At 42.0% G+C, this 24084-nt stretch overlaps 1 protein-coding gene across 2 annotated transcripts in view; it reads right to left on the bottom strand.

Annotated features, from left to right (window-relative positions):
• The window catches only part of MTARC1 (mitochondrial amidoxime reducing component 1), a 590200-nt gene that overhangs the window by 548618 nt on the left and 17498 nt on the right, over window positions 1–24084 (bottom strand). For both annotated transcript variants that reach the window (XM_078784088.1, XM_068129594.2), the window contains exons 2-3: window positions 15578–15754; window positions 4275–4458 (exon numbers count right to left, since the gene is read on the bottom strand). In XM_078784088.1, the coding sequence (XP_078640214.1) occupies window positions 4275–4458; window positions 15578–15754 (361 nt within the window). The remainder of the gene's footprint in view (window positions 1–4274; window positions 4459–15577; window positions 15755–24084) is intronic.

Raw genomic sequence — 24084 nt, 5'->3', positions numbered from 1 at the left:
TGCTTTTTCTGTAATTCTTTTGTCAATTCTGTCTATTATCTCGCTTCCAATTCCTGCAAGTTATGAAGTCTGGCTTCCATCTCACTCCAAAATTCTGTAAACCTTTTACAGGTTTTCTAATGCTCAGGGAAGAGCAAACAGAGACAACAGACAATACAGGACTTAACATGAGACAAACATAGCTGTTGACCTTGTGGGAAGTCACTTCCAGGAGATGGCAGCATCTCGTCACATCTCTTTTCTCTCCACAGTCAGCGGGGCAATTTTGGGGATAAATTTCTCCCCGAGTGATGCCAACCCACGGGGCTTGTCGGTCCTCTTTCCTCTAAATGCTGATCCTCAAGCGAGTAAGCAGGACCTGGTACGACTCGGCCAGGGTCGGAATCAGACTGCTGACCTTCCAGTTCTCAGAGTGGACACTCTAACCACAATGCCACAGAGTCTGGAAATTTCAGTCCCAATTTCAGCACAGGATACACACAAATGTTAATCGGTAACACACTTTTGAGCCATTTCATTGGTTGCGTCTTCAAATTCCTGTTTGATGTTGAACATAATGGCTTCAATTTCTGATGCTTGAATGATGACTTGAACAACTAGATGGTATTCATGGAATACTTACCCTGCGCAGTGAACTTGTTGCAAGCCAACTCTTCTGTTTTTGAACATTTTTTTTCCTTTGATCCAATATGGCTGCCAGGCGATGTGAGCGATGACATCATACATTTATTTTCTCTAATATAATTGTTGCAAAGATCACGCTCAATATATTTCAAACTGATCAGACTAAGCGTTGTCCCTGTCGAATTATGACGTCATCATTAAGGCACCTATGACGTCATCATTAACAGATGTTATTCCACATGGAAAGTCCTTTACAATGAGCCATGTCTCGATTCTTTCTGTGCAGCGCTTTCAGAGATAGAGGTGCAATTTTTTTCGGTTTTTCAAAAATTGTGTCTGTACCATGTGACCTATGACGTTATAATTATCATTCAAAAATTACACAGGATGAAACGCACATATTCTGAAAATTTCGTGTTCATCGGACTAACAGTTGCAGAGGAATTTTTTTTTTTCATACTGATCAGATCAAGCGTTGTACTTGTCGAATTATGACATCATAATGGAAGCACCTATGAGACATCATCATTAACACATCCTATTCCCCATGGGGTGTACTTAACAATGAGCCATGTTTCAATTTTTTCCATTAAGCGGTTTGGGAAATATAGAGGTGTAACCTTTTTTCCAAGATGGTGCCTGTACCACGTGACCTATGACGTCATAATTATCAGCAAAAAATATATACAGGCAGAGGCCTGTAAAATTACGGTAAAATTTCATGTCAATCCGACCAACGGTTGCTGAGAAAATGAATTTTAAAAATGTAGACATGGCACACGTCACACGTATGGCACACGTACGCAACTGAATGCTTAACCCCACAATTCGCCTCGCGAGCGCAGGGTGATGACTTCAAGATGCTTCAATTTCTCCGTTTGTGGCATTAACTTAGTGCTGGTAAATGATCCATATTTCAATTTTGTTCATCCTTCCAATTATTGAAATTAGCGTGACTCGGTGCGCTCTGCACGCCTCACCACACGTCGTTTCAGAGGGGTAGGCATCTTTGACCATTTCGGTGTCTTTGGGGTCTTCAGTGTCTTCAGGGTCTTTTGGGTCTTAACGGTCTTTTGGGTACCTCTGCGTCTTTGGGGTCTTCAAGGTGTTTTGAATCTTCAGGGTGTTTTGGGTCTTCAGGGTATTTTTGGTCTTCGGGGTCTTTTCAATCCTCTGGGCCTTTCGGGTATTATGGGTCTTTAGGGTGTTTTGGGTCTTCGGGTCTTTGGAGTATTTTGGGTCTTCGGTGTCTTCAGGGCCTTAAGGGTATTTGGTTTCCTCTGGGTCTTTTGGGTCTTTGGGGTATTTTAGGTCTTCAGGGTGTTTTGGGTCTTCAGGGTGTTTTGGGTCTTCGGGGTCTTTTGGATCTTCAGGGTGGTTTGGGTCTTCTGGGTCTTTTGAATCTTCAGCACCATTTGGTTATTCAGGGTCTTTTGGATCCTCTGGGCCTTTAAGGGTATTTTGGGTCTTTGGGGTATTTTGGGTCTTCAAGGTCTTTAAGGGTATTTGTGGTCTTCAGGGTATTTTGGGTCTTCAAGGTGTTTTGGGTCTGGTGAAGCCAGAGCTTGTGTCATATGGGGCCTGGCTTCAAATCACCAGGTAACTCTCACCCGGTAAGTGTGGGTACGGCGTCGTGTTTCAGCAATGTCCAAGGCCTGTTTCCCAGGTAGTGAGCCTGTTGATCAAATACAAACGCTGACTACTCAAAGTGGTCTTCGCAAACAACACGAAGCACAAAGCACAACGTTGATGATCTTTTCATGTGTCAGGAATGCAAAAAAACGACTTATGACTTCTGTGAGCAAACTTCTCGACGATTTGAACAGTTAAAAGCTTAGCACATCAGCATCTTGAACGGTAGAATAACTTGTAATGAAACGCAGACGTACGCATCTATCAATGAGTTGTGCAGCTTTCACGTGGATGGAAGTAGCTCATTTGCAATAACGGAAGTGAAAATAGTCCGATTTTAAAATACGATTATGCAGCTTATTATTCTCCCAAAAATAATTATTTTTGTGCTTATGGGTCAGGGACATCATCCTCTCAACATATCTCAAAAACATAAACAAACATACAAAACAAACACATCTTCCCCCATCCAAAACCTTGATCTTTTCTACCCCCGTTAATACACCCTAAATCCGCCTCTTTCAATCTCCAACTTCTTTCCTGAAATTCCTAGTCATGTTAATTTGCTGCATACCGTGTACCCCTCCTCCCCAGCCCTCTCCTTTCCACAGATCTACCGACGTACCTGTTCTCTACTGTTGTTGTGCTTGTGTGTTGCCTCTCTCTCTCCCTCTTGTCTCCCACTCCCTTCATTGTATGTTTTATGTGTCTGTGCATGTTTTCATATTTAATGTGTTAGCTCTTACACGAGCCTCGATTCTGTATAAAAAAAATAAACATAGGGGCAGTACCCCCGGCGCTTACCTGGTGGAATAAGCAGTACACTGCACCGACTAAGTGTATTTTATACCAATTTCAATGGTTGCTAGAAGACAGGGCAGCATGTAGAATCATACAGACATAATCATAAGACTTTAAACAAACAAACAAAAAAAATACCTATTTTGGGGGGCAAACCTCTCTCCCCCCAACCCCATATACCTCCTAAGACCCCAATTTTTCTAATGCCTCGAACAAACTTCGGTACATCACGGGTGATGAAGGTTGTGATGAAGTTTCATCGAAATAGTTTGTGTAGTTTCAGAGGAAAAAGCAAATTCCTATTATGGGGGGCCAAACCTAGATCCACTTTGACCCCGGTAGACCCCCTTACACTCCGATTTTTTTTTTTATGCCGTGAACAAACTTTAGTCACAGCACAACAAATATCATTTGTGTCATATTTGGTTGCAATCTCACCAGCGGTATCGGAAAAGAAGTTTCAAGTGTTTACGGACAGACGACGCGCCATCGCATAGGCTCCCCTGAACTTCGTTCCAGGTGAGCTAAATAAAAAAAAAGTAAAATCTCTTCAAAGAAATTTCATGACTTTGTCCAATTAACCACAATAACTTTTATTCCCACTGACACTGCATAGCTCAGTCCTCTTATTGTAGGATGCTGTGTTTACATGCATCCCCTTGCTTTTTGTGTCCAAATGTTGCCACACAACCATTTACACCATGTCGCCTCACTCTTATTTGAGCTTCAATCTTGTAAAGAAAGAAAAAACCCGTAATCCCTCAATTTACAGGGCTCTAGCCCAAATGTACTTTTAAAAGAACAACGTTGGGTGAGGAGCAAGTGGCTGAGAGAGGGTGCTAGACTAAATGGGTTAATTCAACCCAGATCCACTTTTTTGAAATACCGACTTTTTTCCTGGAAGTCCTAGCAGTGTCCATGTGTTTTATACCTCTCCCACCTCCCCCCCCCCCCCCCACCCCACCTTCCCATGCCTTCTCCCCCCAAGCCCTCTCCCTCCCACAGATCTCCGATGTCCCTGCTCTCAAATGTTGTACTTGTGTGCTTCCCCCTCTCTCCCTATCTTGTCTCCCGCTCCCTTTATTTTGTCTTATGTGTCCGTTTGTTTGTTTTTTGTCATTAATGTTAGCTCTCACATGAGCCTCGATCTTGTATACAAAAAAAAGAAAAGAAACTACCATTAGTAGCTTTGTGAGTGCAATAATCACATTCCAGACCTTGTCATCTTTCGTGCAGGGGATTTGCGAAATTCCGGGAACTTTCATCTTGCGCATTGGCCGCGTCGCCAAGCTTTCATCGTATTGTACAAGACGGTATGGTATAGCGCTCTGCAGGAAGGAGGTTAGCCAGACTGACGCTTCTTTTCCGCAGTCGCGTCCCTCCATATCCATTTGAAACAACCTGCGTGATGGAAATACACACACAGTAAAATAGAGTCGGCAATTGTAGCGAGCTGAAGTCTCTGCATGGTCAGAGAGATCCGAATGACTTTCCCGGGAAACGACACATCATACCTCTGCTGGTCGAAAAGACCTTCAGGCTGAGATACAGTCACAAGTATTAAGCAAGTGTTACATATTTATGTGAATGTATGTGAATTACCATGCAGGTGTTTGCTTCCGTGTGTAGTATATTAAGTTGTTGTGTAGTTGTTGTGGTTGGAGGGTCAGGAGCCCTTCGGAAAGAGTGGCAGGAAACGGAAGTGGCCGGAAGCGGAAGTGACGGGAAACGGAGGAGAAAAGACACGAGGGAAAGGAAGGTTTCTTCTTCCTCGCCCCGCGACGACGAGAAGGTGGAATCGACCTTACGCTGCGCGGAAAACGCGCCGTTGCGAAACGTCTGGCGAGAGGAGTTACCTGGGCGGTAAATACCTTTTGACACGTCCAGTCACCGTGAGTTCGTGCACGAAACCAAGCGTCCGGGACAGTTTGCCCCGTCTACAAAGACGCGTACGGGTCCGCACGTTGGGCCTCGCTCGCGTCGGAAGCCGCGCTGGGTTTTGCCCCGTCTACAAAGACGCGTACGGGTCCGCACGTTGGGCCTCGCTCGCGTCGGAAGCCGCGCTGGGTTTTTGCCCATCTACAAGGACGCGTAAGGATCGCACTTGGGGCCTCGCGCACGTTGGACGCCGCGCTGGGTTTGCCCCGTGGCTTGGCAAGGAGGTGCGCTGCAGCCGCGGCCCCAGTCCGAGACGGCACGTTTAGAGCACGTCCGCCCGGGGCTCGTTCAACCGCCCGTGTGCGGAGAGGAGAGACATTGACCACGGAGGGAGTCAGGAGTGGGGCTCACGTGAGGAATGTATAAGATTAAGATGGCCATCTTAGAGTTTGTGTAGATGAGTTCACATGGTTGTAATATTGATTGTGCATTGTTGATGGTTGTTGATTGCTCGGTGAATATATTCTTGATTATTCCGGATCCTTGGTGTGGGGTTTCTTCTTGACCGGAATTCATATTGATTGCGTTACGAAAGCGTATAAACCATATATCTTTCTGGCGGGGTCCCTCCCACGGTCCGGGGGTCACCAAGACCAGGTAGTTACCGGGAGGACCACGTAACAGAATTGGGGGCTCGTCCAAATTACGATTTGCGGTTTCGCAATTGGGTCTACGTCCGGGATCTAAAAGTGTATAAAATAATAAAATAATAATATTTTTGGTAATTAAAATTTATTAATTAATTATTAATTGGTAATATTTTTTTTTGAGAAATTGGGGAAAGTCTTGGGGTGAAGGTTAACAGGTGTTAACGATAGGCACCATGGCGTTTGTGGCACAGAACTTTGGGGTAACCCCGAGTGAGGCACAGTTCCGAGCATTGCTAAAGTCGGATCTCTTGAAATTGGCCAAACATTTTAACTTGGAGGTCCGAACTAATTTGAGGAAGGCAGAGTTGCAGGCCACGGTGATACAATCTATGGTGGGATTAGGAACATGGGACGAGTTAGCCTGGGAGTGGCTACCCGAAGAGCCAGAAGACGTGGAGCTCCGGAAACTGGAGTTGCAATTGCGGAGCCAGGAACGGATCAAAGAGGAAGAAAGGAAAGCAGAAAAGGAAAGAGCAGAAGAAGAAAGGAAAGCAGAAAAGGAAAGAGCAGAAGAAGAAAGGAAAGCAGAAAAGGAAAGAGCAGAAGAAGAAAGGAAAGCAGAAAAGGAAAGAGCAGAAGAAGAAAGGAAAGCAGAAAAGGAAAGAGCAGAAGAAGAAAGGAAAGCAGAGGAGAGGAGAGAAGAGAAACAAGCAGAGGAAAGGAGAGTGGAAAGAGAACTCCAGGAAAGAAGAGAAAAGGAACAAGCAGAGGAAAGGAGAGCTGCAAGGGACCTCGAAGCAGAGGAGAGAAAAGCGGAAAGGGAATTAAAGGAACGTGACATGCAGCTTCAGCAAGAAATCAAATTCAAGGAGCTGGAGTTAATGAGAGAACGGGGAGAGGCACCACCCTTGCTGACGGGGTCGACACCTAACCAGAAAACCTGGGATGTGGGCAGACATGTGAGGCTGGTTCCACCGTTCAGTGAAAAAGAAGTCGCGAAATTCTTCCCACACTTTGAGAAAGTGGCTCGACAATTAAACTGGCCGGAGGAGGCCTGGACCATACTTGTACAAAGTGTGCTGGTGGGGAAAGCTCAGGAAATTTATTCGGCGCTACCAATGGACCAATGTGCAGATTATGAGGTACTGAAGAAGCACATCCTCAAGGCCTATGAGTTGGTTCCGGAAGCTTACAGGCAAAAATTCAGGAATGCCAGGAAGAGGGAGAGTGAGACCCATGTGGAGTTTGCCAGAGTGAAAGAAAACATGTTTGATCGGTGGTGTGAGTCAAAAGGAGTCGGGAAAGACTTCGAGACATTGCGGGACTTGATCCTGGTGGAGGAATTCCAGCAGTGTGTCCACGAGGACATCAAAGTGTACCTGCAGGAAAAGAAGGTACCAAAGTTGTGGGACGCAGCCACCATGGCAGATGATTATGCCTTAACCCACCGAATAGGGGTCCACGAACCTAACTCCTCGCCTAGATCTCCGCAGGGGAGGTGGGGAACAGCAGGTGCGGAGAACGACCATACATGGCGGCGGCCTCGAGATGATTATGGGGACAACTATGATACCCCACCGGTTCGAAATCAGAGGGATGCGGGCCCAAGACAAACTTATAGTTCGGGGGGCCCGAGGCAGACCCCGAGTTTTTCCTCCGTGCCTACTTGCGCGTTTTGCAAAAAACCTGGACACTTGATGTCCAGTTGTTACCTCATGAAAAGGGACAACCCAGAGCGGAGTCCGACTATTACAACTCCGAATGCGATGGCTAGCGTAAGAAATCGCCATCAAGAGGGTTACCAACCATTTGTTTCCGAGGGGTTTGTGTCACTGGATGGAGCCTCGACTAACCGGAGACCGGTTAGGATATTGAGAGACACAGGGGCCCATCAATCTTTGATGCTTGAAGGCATTTTGCCATGGTCCGAGGAGACGGCAACGGGGGATAGTGTTCGTTTACAGGGGATCGGGGGCGGTGTTAGTGCTCCCCTTCAGGTCATCCAGTTGGAGTCCGATTTGGTGTCAGGACCGGTCACCGTCGGTTTACAAGCCACGTTTCCTGTAGAGGGTGTATCTGTGGTTCTCGGGAATGATTTGGCCGGGGGTCAAGTTTATGGTAACCTGAGGGTTGATAAAGAGCCCAGCAGGGAAAATAACACCACACCAGCTCGGGATGGTGACAAAAGTGCCAAGTTATTTGTAGGGGGACTGAACTTCAAAACAGAGGAAGAAGTTCTGACCTCTGTCTTCAACAGATATGGGCCGCTGGTGGAAGTGCGGTTGGTAAGAGACTGGGAAACGCAACAGTCAAGAGGGTTCGGCTTTGTCACGTTTGCCAGCACAAAAGACGCCAGAGAGGCAGAGAAGAATTGGAATGGCAAGGATTTGGAGGGTCGGACCATAACAGTAGGGAAGGCATTTCGTAGGCGTCGAGAGGTCTACAGGAGAGGACAACTGGGCGGTAGTTTTGGTGGTGGCCGCAGTCAATATTATTATGGAGGCTCCCTGAGTTACGGCCGCTCCCGAAGGAAGAATTGGCAAAGTAGTGGCCGAGAAGAAGACCGGTATTCAGGGGACTACAGGGACCAGTGGTCCCACCCTAATTATTAGGGACGTTCTGAGAAGTTGAAGCACTGAAGGCGGCGGAGCCGCCGAGCCAAGATTCCTACACGAATTAACCGTGAACGCCGTTCCTAAAGGCGTCCATGTAGTGAACTTTCCTGCACGGACTAACCGTGAACTCCACGTTCCTCAAGGCGCCCATGTAGAGAACTTTCCTGCACGGACTAACCGTGAACTCCACGTTCCTCAAGGCGCCCATGTAGAGAACTTTCCTGCACGGACTAACCGTGAACTCCGCGTTCCTAAAGGCATCCATGTAGTGAATACTCGGCTTGGCCTCCCGGAAAAGTGCTATCGAGTGGCTTAACTGGCTTTATTTTTAAGTGATAACTGTGCCCGGGGGGAACTGATAATGTGGGGGGGTTGAGTTATCTGGTTTGTTTCTCCAAATTGGCCGGCAAAGAAAGTTTTCGCGGGGTTCAAACTTTCTTTCTTGAAGGGGGGGAGTGTTACATATTTATGTGAATGTATGTGAATTACCATGCAGGTGTTTGCTTCCGTGTGTAGTATATTAAGTTGTTGTGTAGTTGTTGTGGTTGGAGGGTCAGGAGCCCTTCGGAAAGAGTGGCAGGAAACGGAAGTGGCCGGAAGCGGAAGTGACGGGAAACGGAGGAGAAAAGACACGAGGGAAAGGAAGGTTTCTTCTTCCTCGCCCCGCGACGACGAGAAGGTGGAATTGACCTTACGCTGCGCGGAAAACGCGCCGTTGCGAAACGTCTGGCGAGAGGAGTTACCTGGGCGGTAAATACCTTTTGACACGTCCAGTCACCGTGAGTTCGTGCACGAAACCAAGCGTCCGGGACAGTTTGCCCCGTCTACAAAGACGCGTACGGGTCCGCACGTTGGGCCTCGCTCGCGTCGGAAGCCGCGCTGGGTTTTGCCCCGTCTACAAAGACGCGTACGGGTCCGCACGTTGGGCCTCGCTCGCGTCGGAAGCCGCGCTGGGTTTTTGCCCATCTACAAGGACGCGTAAGGATCGCACTTGGGGCCTCGCGCACGTTGGACGCCGCGCTGGGTTTGCCCCGTGGCTTGGCAAGGAGGTGCGCTGCAGCCGCGGCCCCAGTCCGAGACGGCACGTTTAGAGCACGTCCGCCCGGGGCTCGTTCAACCGCCCGTGTGCGGAGAGGAGAGACATTGACCACGGAGGGAGTCAGGAGTGGGGCTCACGTGAGGAATGTATAAGATTAAGATGGCCATCTTAGAGTTTGTGTAGATGAGTTCACATGGTTGTAATATTGATTGTGCATTGTTGATGGTTGTTGATTGCTCGGTGAATATATTCTTGATTATTCCGGATCCTTGGTGTGGGGTTTCTTCTTGACCGGAATTCATATTGATTGCGTTACGAAAGCGTATAAACCATATATCTTTCTGGCGGGGTCCCTCCCACGGTCCGGGGGTCACCAAGACCAGGTAGTTACCGGGAGGACCACGTAACACAAGCAAAATAGGCCTTGCGCTCATGATGATCAATTTAATCGAAATCATTTCAAACTCAACTTTGGACATGCACAGAGGAGCAATCAGATATAGAATGATTCGAAAAATAAACGACTATAGTTAGCTACTGTTCACATATTTGCAATCACAATTCCTGTTTAAGACACAATTATTCATCCAAAGCCACAAACTCTTTAGGTGAACTTCTACAAACTAGTCTGGATTACATGGTTAAACAGGTGTACACAGATCACAAACCTTTCACTCACAAGTTATAAACTAATTACAAAGACAATTTTGTTTTCCTCCACATCTCCGCTCATAAAAATATGGACAGGAAAACACAAAAGCCACAGGTGGACTGACGGGTAACAGGGAGTGATATTGGGACCTCCTTTGTGTTATTAACTTCCTTGTTAAGATCAGACCGCACTTTCTGTGTTGCTCTTAATGAGTGTGCACAGGCTAAGCATCAGTAAGGGAGGGTGATGTAATAGCTCAAGGTTGTTTCTCCAGTGAAACTTAGGAATTTGCTAATTTCTGGCAATTCCTCTACCCCGACACACAGTTTGCAGATTTGTTGTCTTCAAAGAGTCATGAGGGAGATGAAGCTGTATGCAAGAAACAGCCTCATCTTCATCGTAATTCCAGACACCCTGGGTATGCAATGTTACTTCCTGCATACAGATTCACTCTTCTAGCTTACTGGGGTCTCCTAGCTTTCAGGAGAGGGGCTGAACATGGATGGTCATCCAGCGAAAGGTTCTCCTATTGGAGCTCCAGCTTTCTCTCACATTATCCTTCCTGGTAAGGCTTTTTAAAGAGCAAAACAACTGGAGCTGGCAGGATAACTACCCTGGAGGTATGCACACTCACCTTTGAGCTGTTTAGCCTGCATTCAAATCCCGACCCAGTTATAAAATGTCATCCTGGAATTTTGCATGCAGGGCGAGGCATCAATGTGTTTTCCATCCCTCGAATCAGGACGTCAAACAGGATGTGGGGACACATGCTCCATGATATTTTGGATGAACGTCTTGTGCAATAAATTGAGCTCTGAGTGACTCGGAATGGTGCATCTCATCGACAGTGCATTCAGAAAGTATTCAGACCCCTTAACTTTTTTCACATTTTGTTATGTTGCAGCCTTATGCTGAAATCGTTTAAATTCATTTTTCCCTCAACAATCTACACTCAATACCCCATAATGACAAAGAGAAAACAGGATTTTCGAAAGTTTTGCAAATTTATTAAAAATAAAAAACTGAAATATCACATTGACATAAGTATTCATACCCTTTGCTATGACACTTGAAATTTAGCTCAGGTGCCTCCCATTTCTCTTGATCATCTTTGAGATGTTTCTATACGTTGATTGGAGTCCACCTGTGGTAAATTCAATTGATTGGACATGATTTGGAAAGGCACACACCTGTCTATACAAGGTCTCACAGCTGACATGCATATCAGAGCAAAAACCAAGCCATGAGGTCGAAGGAACTGCCTGCAGAGCTCAGAGACAGGATTGTGTCGAGGCACAGATCTGGGGAAGCCTACAAAAAAGATTCTGCTGCATTGAAGGTTCCCAAGAGCACAGTGGCCTCCATAATTCTTAAATGGAAGAAGTTTGGAACAACCCGGACTTTTCCTAGAGCTATCCGCCCGGCCAAACTGAGCAATCATGGGAGAAGGGCCTTGGTAAGAGTGGTGACCAAGAACCTGATGGTCACTCTGGCTGAGCTCCAGAGATCCTGTGTGGAGATGGGAGAAACTTCCAGAAGGACAACCATCACTGCAACACTTCACCGATCTGGGCTTCATGGCAGAGTGGCCAGACAGAAGCCAAACAGTTCAATCTTGGTTTCATCAGACCACATAATCTTGTTTCTCACAGTCTGAGAGTCCTTGAGGTGCTTTTTTGCAAACTCCAAGCGGGCTTTCATGTGTCTGTCACTGAGGAGAGGCTTCCGTCTGGCTACTCTGCCATAAAGCCCAGATCGGTGGAGTGATGCAGTGATGGTTGTCCTTCTGGAAGTTTCTCCCATCTCCACACAGGATCTCTGGAGCTCAGCCAGAGTGACCATCGGGTTCTTGGTCACCTCTCTTACCAAGGCCCTTCTCCCCCGATTGCTCAGTTTGGCCGGGCAGCCAGGTCTAGGAAGAGTCCTGGTTGTTCCAAACTTCTTCCATTTAAGAATTATGGAGGCCACTGTGCTCTTGGGAACCTTCAATGCAGCAGAGATTTTTTGTAGGCTTCCCCAGATCTGTGCCTCGACACAATCCTGTCTCTGAGCTCTGCAGGCAGTTCCTTCGACCTCATGGCTTGGTTTTTGCTCTGATATGCATCGTCAGCTGTATTGAGTGGAGATTGATGAGGGAAAAAATGAATTTAAACGATTTCAGCATAAGGCTGCAACTTAACAAAATGTGAAAAAAGTGAAGGGGTCTGAATACTTTCTGAATGCACTGTACACAGATAATTTTGAAGCGTCATTCTGTTTGAGCCAGTTTAGCAATGTGCTCCGCCCAAGACAGTTTGTGTCAGATTACGAGGGCTTCCGAGTTCATTAAAGGTATGGTCGAGGTATGAGATTTTCCTGCGTTGAAAGACATATTTTCCAAGAGACTGACAAATTAACTATTTTTTAAAACGATAAATAGAAATGGATTCTGAAGAAACCTCAGAATTGTGGTGTACTGTTCTGCACAGGGTGGAATCAAACATGAATTGGACAGAGGATTGTCCAGGTGTAAAGAAAAGAGGTTAATGATATGCAACAATAATAATATAGGTCCTATAACGACGTCTTGTGGGACACCAGCTTCAAGAGGGAGATGCCAAGACAAACATATATTTTAATACAAGGTCGAGGCTGATGGAAGAGCGAGGTGACATTTGGTAGACAAAGCAACAAACTGTTTGGCAGTGGAGCCATAGTTTGATAAAACAAGGGAATGAACAAGCAGGAGTAAAACAAGTAAACGAAAAAACATGTTTTAGGGTCACACACTTTTATTTTGAAAAAGTTTTAAGCCTTTTATTTATTTATTTAATTTTTTTTAAATAATAATTTTTAACATTAAATTTTAAAAATGAAAATGTACCAGAAAAGAGGACCGTGGGTCAAATTTCAGCTCTCTTGGATGTATGGAACCTAGAAAACGAACGGCTCAAATATTTGAAACGGGACAAACAAAAAAAAAGTTCAGATTAAGTTAAATAAAAGTGTGTAAAAAGGGGGTAACGCAGTTAGCTGTAAGTAAGAGGGTTGAGTAAAGTATTGCGGGGGTTAAAAAAGATGATAGGTAGGGACGGGGAAAAAAAAAAAATGTAGGGACGGGGAAATGGGGGTTGAAAAAGATCACGGGTTGGGATGGGGAATGTCATGGGATGGTGGTGGTGCACCGCCTTCTTGAATGGTTGGAGGAGATCGAGCTTGAACAGCCTAAGAGAGGTGATTCCACAAAAGGTAGAAAATAGGAACAAAAGAGTGGAGGTGGCTGGTTATGTTACTGTAACGAGGATGACCTTTTAAAAAAGACAACAAATAAGGAACATCATTGCCATTAGTTTTACAGGGTATTTTAAAAATACTGTCAATGCCTGAAGTCCAAAAAAATTAATACTTACATTATTTGTTAACTGGTAACTGGTAACCCCACCCAGGTCATACTATCCTCCAACTAATGTATTAAACAAGCAGCTGTTAGACCATCGGTCTTGTTTTTGATTGTTGCATGATTTATCAGAGTTCATGAATTAGTCAATGCTCTGACACATTTTAAAATTATATTTAAATTATAGAATTTTAACCGAATTTTTTCACGGTCCTTTTACAAAAAAATGTAATTCTTTTTTATGAACATGAACAATCAACCCCAATTTCTTTCCTTTATATTAATCAGTGAATGACTTAACGGATCAAAACTACTTCCACGTCTCACCATAACCTCCTTGATCTCTGTCGGGGAGTTGCATTTCAACTTAGACGCTACTTGGTTTGTTTCACAACAAATGAATAAAATCAGCAGCAGCACAATGTCATCAACATCAGCTCCTGCACTTGGCTCATAATGAAAGACACAAATCCTGTTAATACTTTTGAGATGCACTTTTTAAGAGTTTTGTACAACGTTGGAGCTGAAATTGAGGATGCGTGGAGCAATGGTTCATAATAAGAACATCCTGAGCCCTCGCAATCATCCGAAAAAATTGGTACCAGGGAAGAAACCAGGCCCACTCAACTACCTGCATTGCACGGTTTGGTGCTGAAGTTCTGTCTCTGAGGCTTACATGGTGCCGCAGTGTCCGACCCCCGGATAGTCTCAGTGCCGGCGAGGTGCACCCTCTCTCCCCCTGCCAGCATGGATTGTGTGTCCCTGTTCGTGAGCGTGGTGGTCTCGGTGATGTGCGGGTTCGTAACCTTTCAGGCCATTCCTGATGCGGCCGGGAGGCTTCTGGCGGTGGCTTTGATCGGCAGGTATTTGAGCAGGGATTGTGATGAAAAAATGCCTGAAGCCTTGGGAGTCGTGAGTGGTACCATATTCTTGTCTCTGCATTGTGCTCTCATGCCCATGCTCTCCTTAGGCTGCTGGATAAGGGGGAACTGTCCTGATTTCCATAGATTTGGCTCCTGGCTGCAATCCTGGCTCTGTGCTGCATGCTTCTCGGGTTTTCCGGTGACGTTTTGGGCCTGCCTTGGTGTAGCAGACTGGCATTCCCTTCCTGACACAGCTTCCCTCCCTTTGCTCATGGTGATCTGCTCGCCATCGGGCCTACCACCATTCTCATTCCTCTGCCCCCTCCACCCCCCACCCACTCACTGCTTGGTCTGCATGTGAACCTTGATGTTCTCTGCTGCATGGGACTTCTCTGTGTTTTTCTGCACAAACACCATTGATCATCACTCAGTGTCTATCTACCACAACTGATTGTTTTGGTTTAACTATTATGATCTATTTTATTATTTTGAGGTCGAGTAGGCTGAAGACATGCACCGAGGCGCCGTGATTGGCCAAGGCAGAGTAAGAAGGCACTCACTGATTGGTGAAAGAAGGCCGAGGAAGAAGTGGCATGCTGATTGGTGGAGAAGCACTGATGACGTCACGACCCAACGAATAAAAGAATACTCAGACCGACATTTTCCCTTCTTGCCCCTCACACCTTCCTCTGCCCTCGACTCTCTCCTCTTGGTTCCGATCTTTGGTGGAAGACGGCTGTGCACGGAAATTCCTCTCATTAGGCTTCATTGCGGCGGTCGTGTTCCAAGATCTTGTCAGTGGTGGTCGGGACGAGGCGGAAGAGCTGGTGTTTTGCCGACGCAGTTGGAAAGCAGGCTGCTCGCCTGCTGTTCGAGTCGGACCGCGAGGCCTTGTTCCCGCCAAGGCAGAAGCCGCATCTGGACTGCGCGATCGGGGCCTGACGATTGCTGACGACGCACCGAGCGAGTTGAGCTCAGTGCCATAATTACACTATTATTTTCCAGTCCTTGAATTCCCCTCTGTCTGTGTACGGTGTCTGTTCTGGGAGTGCTCCATATAGAAACTTTATTTTTCGTCTCGTTTTTCTTGTTACAGGCATTCCGTTTCAATAAATCTGTTATTTTCCTTGTACATTATAAACCTGTTTTTCGTTTGAGTTATTTTATTTGCAGGCTTTGGGACTGCCGGCGGACAACAGGTAAGACCCTTCATTTACCCCTCCCCTTTCTTCCTCCGGCGCATATAGTAAAACCCGCATTTGATCAGTCGCCTCGGAGTTAAAAGCTTGCTTTGGCTATTCGTGATCCCTGTGGTGTTCACCTGGGGAATCACACGGCAATATATATATATGTTATAAGTTTGTTTCCTTTTTACCAAGCATAATGGAGGCATTTCAAAGACAAACGTACAAACAAATGGCTTTGAGGACAAACATGGAACCATGACCTGAAGTGGTGAGTAGAGCATTTGTTCGGTAATTGAATTGGAACTTTGAGGTCTGCCATTCCAGGCGCGGAAAGGCAAAGAATTCCATTGCTGAGATTGGAGCAGGACACGAGCAGAAGGCGTGGTTCCTTGCGGGCAGTTATACTCGCACCATCTTCAGTGGTTATGACCCAGTGTCTGAAGGTTCAACCATTGAACACTTTAGAGAGATATAATAAATGCATGGATGATTATCATTTTTTCGGTTAGAAATCTGTTTCACATTGACAAAGTAATGCCTATCCAATGACATTAGGACACAATAACAGATGATTTCACAAGCATCTATTACTAAAAGAAGATACATCCATGTGTGTGTCGGTGATTGGTATATCCACATGCGGGTTTCAGAAGGTGGAACTGAGCCATACCAGGTCTGACAGTATCCACCTTCGTGTGTGTGTGTGTGTGTGTGTGTGTGTGTGTGTGTGTGTGTGTGTGTGTGTGTGTGTGTGTGTGTGTGTGTGTGTGTGTGTGTGATTGCTTCATTCCACAGGGTTACTGATGTTGTAGAACAACGAAAATGCCAACGACGGAGAGCTAATAATCACTTTACTTGGTTGGAAAACGAATAAATCGATTTACTTCCTTGAAAAGCTAATAATCAATTGACTTGTTTGTAAAGCTAATACTCGATTTGCTTGGTCTGAAAACAAATCAATTTTCTTGGTCAGAAAGCTAATAATCGATTTACTTGGTTGTAAAGCTAATAATCGATTTACTTGGTTGTAAAGCTAATAATCGATTTACTTAGTTGTAAAGCTAATAATCGATTTACTTGGTTGTAAAGCTAATAATCGATTTACTTGGTCAGAAAGCTAATAATCGATTTACTTGGTTGTAAAGCTAATAATCGATTTACTTAGTTGTAAAGCTAATAATCGATTTACTTGGTTGTAAAGCTAATAATCGATTTACTTGGTTGTAAAGCTAATAATCGATTTACTTGGTTGTAAAGCTAATAATCGATTTACTTGGTTGTAAAGCTAATAATCGATTTACTTGGTTGTAAAGCTAATAATCGATTTATTTAGTTGTAAAGCTAATAATCGATTTACTTGGTTGTAAAGCTAATATAATCGATTTACTTGGTTGAAAAGCTAATAATCGATTTACTTGGTTGTAAAGCTAATAATCTATTTACTTGGATGTAAAGCTATTTATCGATTTACTTGGTTGTAAAGCTAATAATCGATTTACTTGGTTGTAAAGCTAATAATCTATTTACTTGGATGTAAAGCTAATTAATCGATATACTTGGTCGGAAAGTTAATAATCGATTTACTTGGTTGTAAAGCTAATAATCTATTTACTTGGTCAGAAAGCTAATAATCGATTCACTTGGTTGTAAAGCTAATAATCCATTTACTTCGTTGTAAAGCTAATAATTCATTTACTTGGTTGTAAAGCTAATAATCCATTTACTTGGTTGTAAAGCTAATAATCCATTTACTTGGTTGTAAAGCTAATATAATCGATTTACTTGGTTGAAAAGCTAATAATCGATTTACTTGGTTGTAAAGCTAATAATCCATTTACTTGGTTGTAAAGCTATTTATCGATTTACTTGGTTGTAAAGCTAATAATCGATTTACTTGGTTGTAAAGCTCATAATCGATATACTTGGGTGCAAAGCTAATAATCGATTTACTTAGTCTGAAAACTAATCCTTTTTCTTGGTAAGAAAGCTAATAATCTATTTACTTGGTTGTAAAGCTAATAATCGATTTACTTGGTTGTAAAGCTAATAATCGATTTACTTGCTTGTAAAGCTATTAATCAATTTACTTGCTTGTAAAGCTATTAATCGATATACTTGGTTGTAAAGCTAACAATCTATTTACTTGGATGTAAAGCTAATAATCGATATACTTGGTCGGAAAGTTAATAATCGATTTACTAGGTTGTAAAGCTTACAATCGATATACTTGGTTGTAAAGCTTTTAATCAATTTACTTGGTTGTAAAGCTAATAATCGATATACTTGGTTGTAAAGCTAATAATCGATTGACTTGGTTGTAAAGCTAATAATCTATTTACTTGGTTGTAAAGCTAATAATCGATATACTTGGTCGGAAAGTTAATAATCGATTTACTTGGTTGTAAAGCTTACAATCGATTTACTTGGTTGTAAAGCTATTAATCAATTTACTTGGTTGTAAAGCTAATAATCGATATACTTGGTTGTAAAGTTAATAATCTATTTACTTGGTTGTAAAGCTTACAATCGATTTACTTGGTTGTAAAGCTATTAATCAATTTACTTGGTTGTAAAGCTAATAATCGATTTACTTGGTTGTGAAGCTATTAATCAATTTACTTGGTTGTAAAGCTATTAATCAATTTACTTGGTTGTAAAGCTATTAATCAATTTACCTGGTTGTAAAGCTATTAATCGATTTACTTGGTTGTAAAGCGAATAATCGATTTACTTGGTTGTGAAGCTATTAATCAATTTACTTGGTTGTAAAGCTAATAATCGATTTACTTGGTTGAAAAGCTAATAATCAATTTACCTGGTTGTAAAGCTAATAATCGATTTACTTGGTTGAAAGGCTAATAATCAATTTACTTGGTTGTAAAGCTATTAATCAATTTATTTGGTTGTAAAGCTTACAATCGATTTACTTGGTTGTAAAGCTTACAATCGATTTACTTGGGTGCAAAGCTATTAATCAATTTACTTGGTTGTAAAGCTAATAATCGATTTACTTGGTTGTAAAGCTAACAATCGATTTACTTGGTTGTAAAGCTATTAATCAATTTACTTGGTTGTAAAGCTATTAATCAATTTACTTGGTTGTAAAGCTAATAATCGATTTACTTGGTTGTAAAGCTAATAATCTATTTACTTGGTTGTAAAGCAAACAATCGATATACTTGGTTGGAAAGTTAATAATCGATTTACTTGGTTGTAAAGCTCATAATCGATATACTTGGGTGCAAAGCTAATAATCGTTTTACTTAGTCTGAAAACTAATCCTTTTTCTTGGTAAGAAAGCTAATAATCTATTTACTTGGTTGTAAAGCTAATAATCGATTTACTTGGTTGTAAAGCTAATAATCGATTTACTTGGTTGTAAAGCTATTAATCAATTTACTTGGTTGTAAAGCTAATAATCGATTTACTTGGTTGAAAAGCTAATAATCTATTTACTTGGATGTAAAGCTATTAATCGATTTACTTGGTTGTAAAGCTAATAATCGATATACTTGGTCGGAAAGTTAATAATCGATTTACTTGGTTGTAAAGCTCATAATCGATATACTTGGGTGCAAAGCTAATCATCGATTTACTTCGTCTGAAAACTAATCATTTTTCTTGGTCAGAAAGATAATAATCTATTTACTTGGTTGTAAAGCTAATAATCGATTTGCTTGGTTGTAAAGGTAATAATCGATTTACTTGGTTGTAAAGCTAATAATCGATTTACTTGGTTGTAAAGCTAATAATCGATTTACTTGGTTGTAAAGCTAATAATCGATTTACTTGGTTGTAAAGCTAATAATCGATTTACTTGGTTGTTAAGCTAATAATCGATTTACTTGGTTGTAAAGCTAATAATCGATTTACTTGGTTGTAAAGCTAATAATCGATTTACTTGGTTGTAAAGCTAATAATCGATTTACTTGGTTGTAAAGCTTATACTTGATTTACTTGGCTGTAAAGCTTATACTCGATTTACTTGGCTGTAAAGCTAATAATCGATTTACTTGGTTTGAAAAGCTAATAATCTATTTACTTGGTTTGAAAAGCTATTAATTAATTTACTTGGTTGTAAAGCTATTAATTAATTTACTTGGTTGTAAAGCTAATAATCTATTTACTTGGTTGTAAAGCTAATAATCGACTCACTTGGTTGTAAAGCTAATAATCGATTTACTTGGTTGTAAACCTAATAATCGATTTACTTGGTTGTAAACCTAATAATCGATTTACTTGGTTGTAAAGCTAATAATCGATTTACTTGGTTGTAAAGCTAATAATCGATTTACTTGGTTGTAAACCTCATAATCGATTTACTTGGTCGGAAAGTTAATAATCGACTTACTTGGTTGTGAAGCTAATAATCGATTTAATTGGTTGTAAACCTAATAATCGATTTACTTGGTCGGAAAGTTAATAATCGATTTACTTGGTTTGAAAAGCTATTAATTAATTTACTTGGTTTGAAAAGCTAATAATCTATTTACTTGGTTTGAAAAGCTATTAATTAATTTACCTGGCTGTAAAGCTAATAATCTATTTACTTGTTTGTAAAGCTAATAATCGATTTACTTGGTTGTAAAGCTATTAATCAATTTACTTGGTTGTAAAGCGAATAATCAATTTACTTGGTTGTAAAGCTAATAATCGATTTACTTGGTTGTAAAGCTAATAATCGATTTACTTGGTTGTAAAGCGAATAATCAATTTACTTGGTTGTAAAGCTAATAATCGATTTACTTGGTTGTAAAGCTAATAATCGATTTACTTGGTTGTAAAGCTAATAATCGATTTACTTGGTTGTAAAGCTAATAATCTATTTACTTGGTTGTAAAGCTAATAATCTATTTACTTGGTTGTAAAGCGAATAATCGATTTTCTTGGTTGTAAAGCGAATAATCGATTTTCTTGGTTGTAAAGCGAATAATCGATTTACTTGGTTGTAAAGCTAATAATCGATTTACTTGGTTGTAAAGCGAATAATCGATTTTCTTGGTTGTAAAGCGAATAATCGATTTTCTTGGTTGTAAAGCGAATAATCGATTTTCTTGGTTGTAAAGCGAATAATCGATTTTCTTGGTTGTAAAGCGAATAATCGATTTTCTTGGTTGTAAAGCGAATAATCGATTTTCTTGGTTGTAAAGCGAATAATCGATTTTCTTGGTTGTAAAGCGAATAATCGATTTTCTTGGTTGTAAAGCTAATTAATCGATTTACTTGGTTGTAAACCTAATAATCTATTTACTTGGTCAGAAAGTTAACAATCGAATTACTTGGTTGTAAAGCTCATAATCGATTTACTTGGTTTGAAAAGCTCATAATCAATTTATTTGGTTTGAAAAGCTATTAATCAATTTACTTGGTTTGAAAAGCTAATTAATCAATTTACTTGGGTGGAAAGCAAAAAAATTATTTACTATGAATAAAAAAATTGTGTACATTTAATCATAAAGATGCCCGTTTTAAAATCTCGTGGTTCTGTGATTGAGGAAGAAGAAGCATGACCACAAGCTTTAATGTAGCGGATCCAACGGTAACATTTTTCCTATTTTATCAATCAATCGATCAATTTCGGTCTTGTTCAAATAAAACAAAGATATGACAAAAGTCTAAAGACTTAAGAGTCAAGTTTACAGCAAATAAAACATTTCGAAAACAAACAAAATTGTATCAGCAAATATTGCTAACCCAGAAGAATAAATTAGAACAACAATAAAAGGTAAAGAACAATGGCAAATCAAACAAAGAAATGTTGACCATATGAACAAATAAATTATTATATGTCAATGAGAACAAGAATAAAAAGATATAAAATGTCATAGCCCCTGTGGTTTTAGCAATTTTAATGTACGGAGTTAAAGGCCGCCAGTCGGCCATCTTTGGTCGGATTACAAAACAAAATCTTCTGCAAATGTATACTCTCATGTGCTGCGCTTCTGCCAAGTTTGAACAAAGTCGGTCCATGTATATCGAGAAATGGTTGGGGACACGTTTAACTAACGAAATGGCCGCCAGTCGGCCATCTTTGATCGCATCGCAAAACACAATGATGTGCATTTGCATACCATCATGTATTGTCTTTATGCTAAGTATGAACAAAATCAGTCTCTGAGATATGGTTGCGGATGCAAGCACAGACGGACGGACAGACAGACAGACGAGACTCAATCCATAAGCCCCCATTTCAGACCAAGTCCAACGGGGGCTAATAAAATCGCGCAAGGAAGGAGAAAAAGAGAGAAAGGGGGAAAGAATAAGAGAGAGTGATGGAAACAGAGAGAAAGTAAAGTGATTACTAGATAATACCATATTTGTCTTTCAAAAAATACTGCGCTAAGCCTCGAAGCGTTCACACGATGAAGTGCTCTCAATGCGCTTCCGCTGGTAAGTCTCTTGCAATAAGCCCTCCGCTTCAGTCCTCTTGGTAAGTTCTCTCGATACAGCGCAATTCCTTCCAGACCTCCGACAAATCCTCTCGAAACTGTCGTGTGCACGCGAGTCCTCCGAGTCCTCATAAGTCCTCCTCTCATAAGTCCTTTGCCAACAAGTCCCTTTTCAAGGGCTTTGTGCGAAGGCTTATATAACCCTGCCCAGCGAACTCTCTGGAACTTGCTAGACGCGCCCTTACCACGCCCTATCACACCATGCCCTCAGAGCCCTGGTTGGCTGGTGGCCCTTGCCGTCATCGCCTCTGGCGTGCTCCTCGACGCCACTACACCCCGACCCCGCACACCTCCCTCTTTTCAGGCCTACCTCGTGTCACTTGACTAGTTTCGAGCGAAAAAAGGGCAGCGAACGCTGCTGGCAGCCAAAGCGTAACAGAATTGAGTGATGCCAAATGGGGCGCGGGATCAATTAAGCCCATAGATGAAACTGAAGGGCGGACGCAAAATGGAAGGAACCTAAGCTCATGTCTGTACACAACGCAGATATTACTAGGGAAATGGCCTACTCTTACACATACTATGACATAACTAATACTCTAAGTGGGCCTACGTGTTGCTTGTGGACTAACTATGGGGGGCAAACCTTTAACCTTTAATGATGTCATATATACAAATCTCAAAACCGTATCAATATACTTACGGATATCAAGTTTGGCCAAAATCCGATCACTGGTTGACAAGTTAGCTTGGTAACAGAATTCTTATCTAACGTGACCTCTAACCTTTGACCTCTTGACCCCACAATCGAATCAGTTCATTCGGTCACTGGTTACTGGCATCATTATTGTACTTTTGCCAAGTTTGCCATACATCCCTTCAGCTGTTCTTAAGTTATCGAATAATAAAAATCTATCATGGACTGACACACGAATGGACAACCCCAAAACATAATGCCTCCAGCAAATATGTCAGTGGAGGCATAAATATAAAAAGTACATGAAAGGAGCACACAAAATTATATATAGTAATACTTTTTGAAGCAATAAAAAACATAAAAACACGGAAGGAGCGTAAATAACAATTACGTCTTGTAAAACATCCTTTTTCGTGTGTTTTACTTCATTTTACATCATTGACAATGACATATACACATGCAATATGTTTGTGAAGTCCAACATGCTGTCTTTTGATTAAACCTGTCAGAAAAGCGATGGGAGGCATGCGTCATAACATTCAAATGCAAGTCATTTGTATAGTTAGAGCAAAACTAAAGTACAGGTAATTGGAATGAAACTTTTGTTGCTATAAAGAAGAAAGCTACTATAAAGGGTGTTCCAAAAAGACCCAGACAACTTTGGTTGTTAATATATTTAGAACCACAAATGATACAACTAGATGGTATTCAGAGAATACTTACCCTGCACAGTCAACATGGTGAGAGCCAACTCTTCTGTTTTTGAAGGGTTTTTTTCTTTGATCCAATATGGCTGCCAGACCACATGAGCGATGACATCATAAATTTATATTCTCTAATATAATTGTTGTGTAGATCACGCTCAAGAAATTTCATCAGATTGATTTTCTGGGACTTTGTTGAAACGATTCACGCACTCGTTGAACGTCTACTGCACTTGTGCTTGGTCGACCGGTACTTTTCTGTTTCTGACAATTTCCAGTTTACTTAAACACCTTGTGCCACTCTCTGATACTAGTGCATGATGGCAGATTCCTTCCATACCTTGTATACAAATTACGCTGAAATTGAGTGTCAGAACTCGTCTCGATGAACCATTCAACGCACTGAGCTTTCTCCTGTGAAGTCGCCATTTTCTCTTACATTAAACCACCAGGCATAAAAATAAAGTTTCTGTATAATATAAAACAAAGGGTATCATTGTATCATTTATGGTACTAAATATATTAACAAACATTTTCCCTGCAAGAGCGGGGGTTAGCCTTGCGGTCCCCATGAAAATCTTCTCCATTTTGCCCGATTTTCTGCATCTCCGCTTGTTAACCCCCTTGCCCGCATTTCTTCTTCGACCATCTTTAGCCAAGTCTTCCTCGGTCTTCCCCGTCCTCTACTTACTTCTACATTCATTTACATCACTCTTCTCAACCAGTCACTTTCATCCTTCCTCAACACATGACCAAACCATCTCAAACTGTTTCTCTTCACAGCATCCATCACAGGCTCTATTCTCATCATCTTTCGCAAATCATCATTTGTCTTCCTCTCTCTCTCAACGATACTCCACACATCCACCGAACCATTCGCATTTCCACCCTTTCCAGCTTCGTTGCTGCTCTACGTCCATAACACATGTCTCGCTCCCATAAATCATAACACTTCTCATACATGCAGCATACACCTT

This window comes from Myxine glutinosa, chromosome 9 (genome assembly GCF_964187855.1).
Source record: "Myxine glutinosa chromosome 9, kmMyxGlut1.1, whole genome shotgun sequence".
Classification (NCBI taxonomy): domain Eukaryota; kingdom Metazoa; phylum Chordata; class Myxini; order Myxiniformes; family Myxinidae; genus Myxine; species Myxine glutinosa.
The sequence above is the reverse complement of the archived record's forward strand: the minus strand, read 5'-3'. Positions and strand labels throughout refer to the sequence as shown.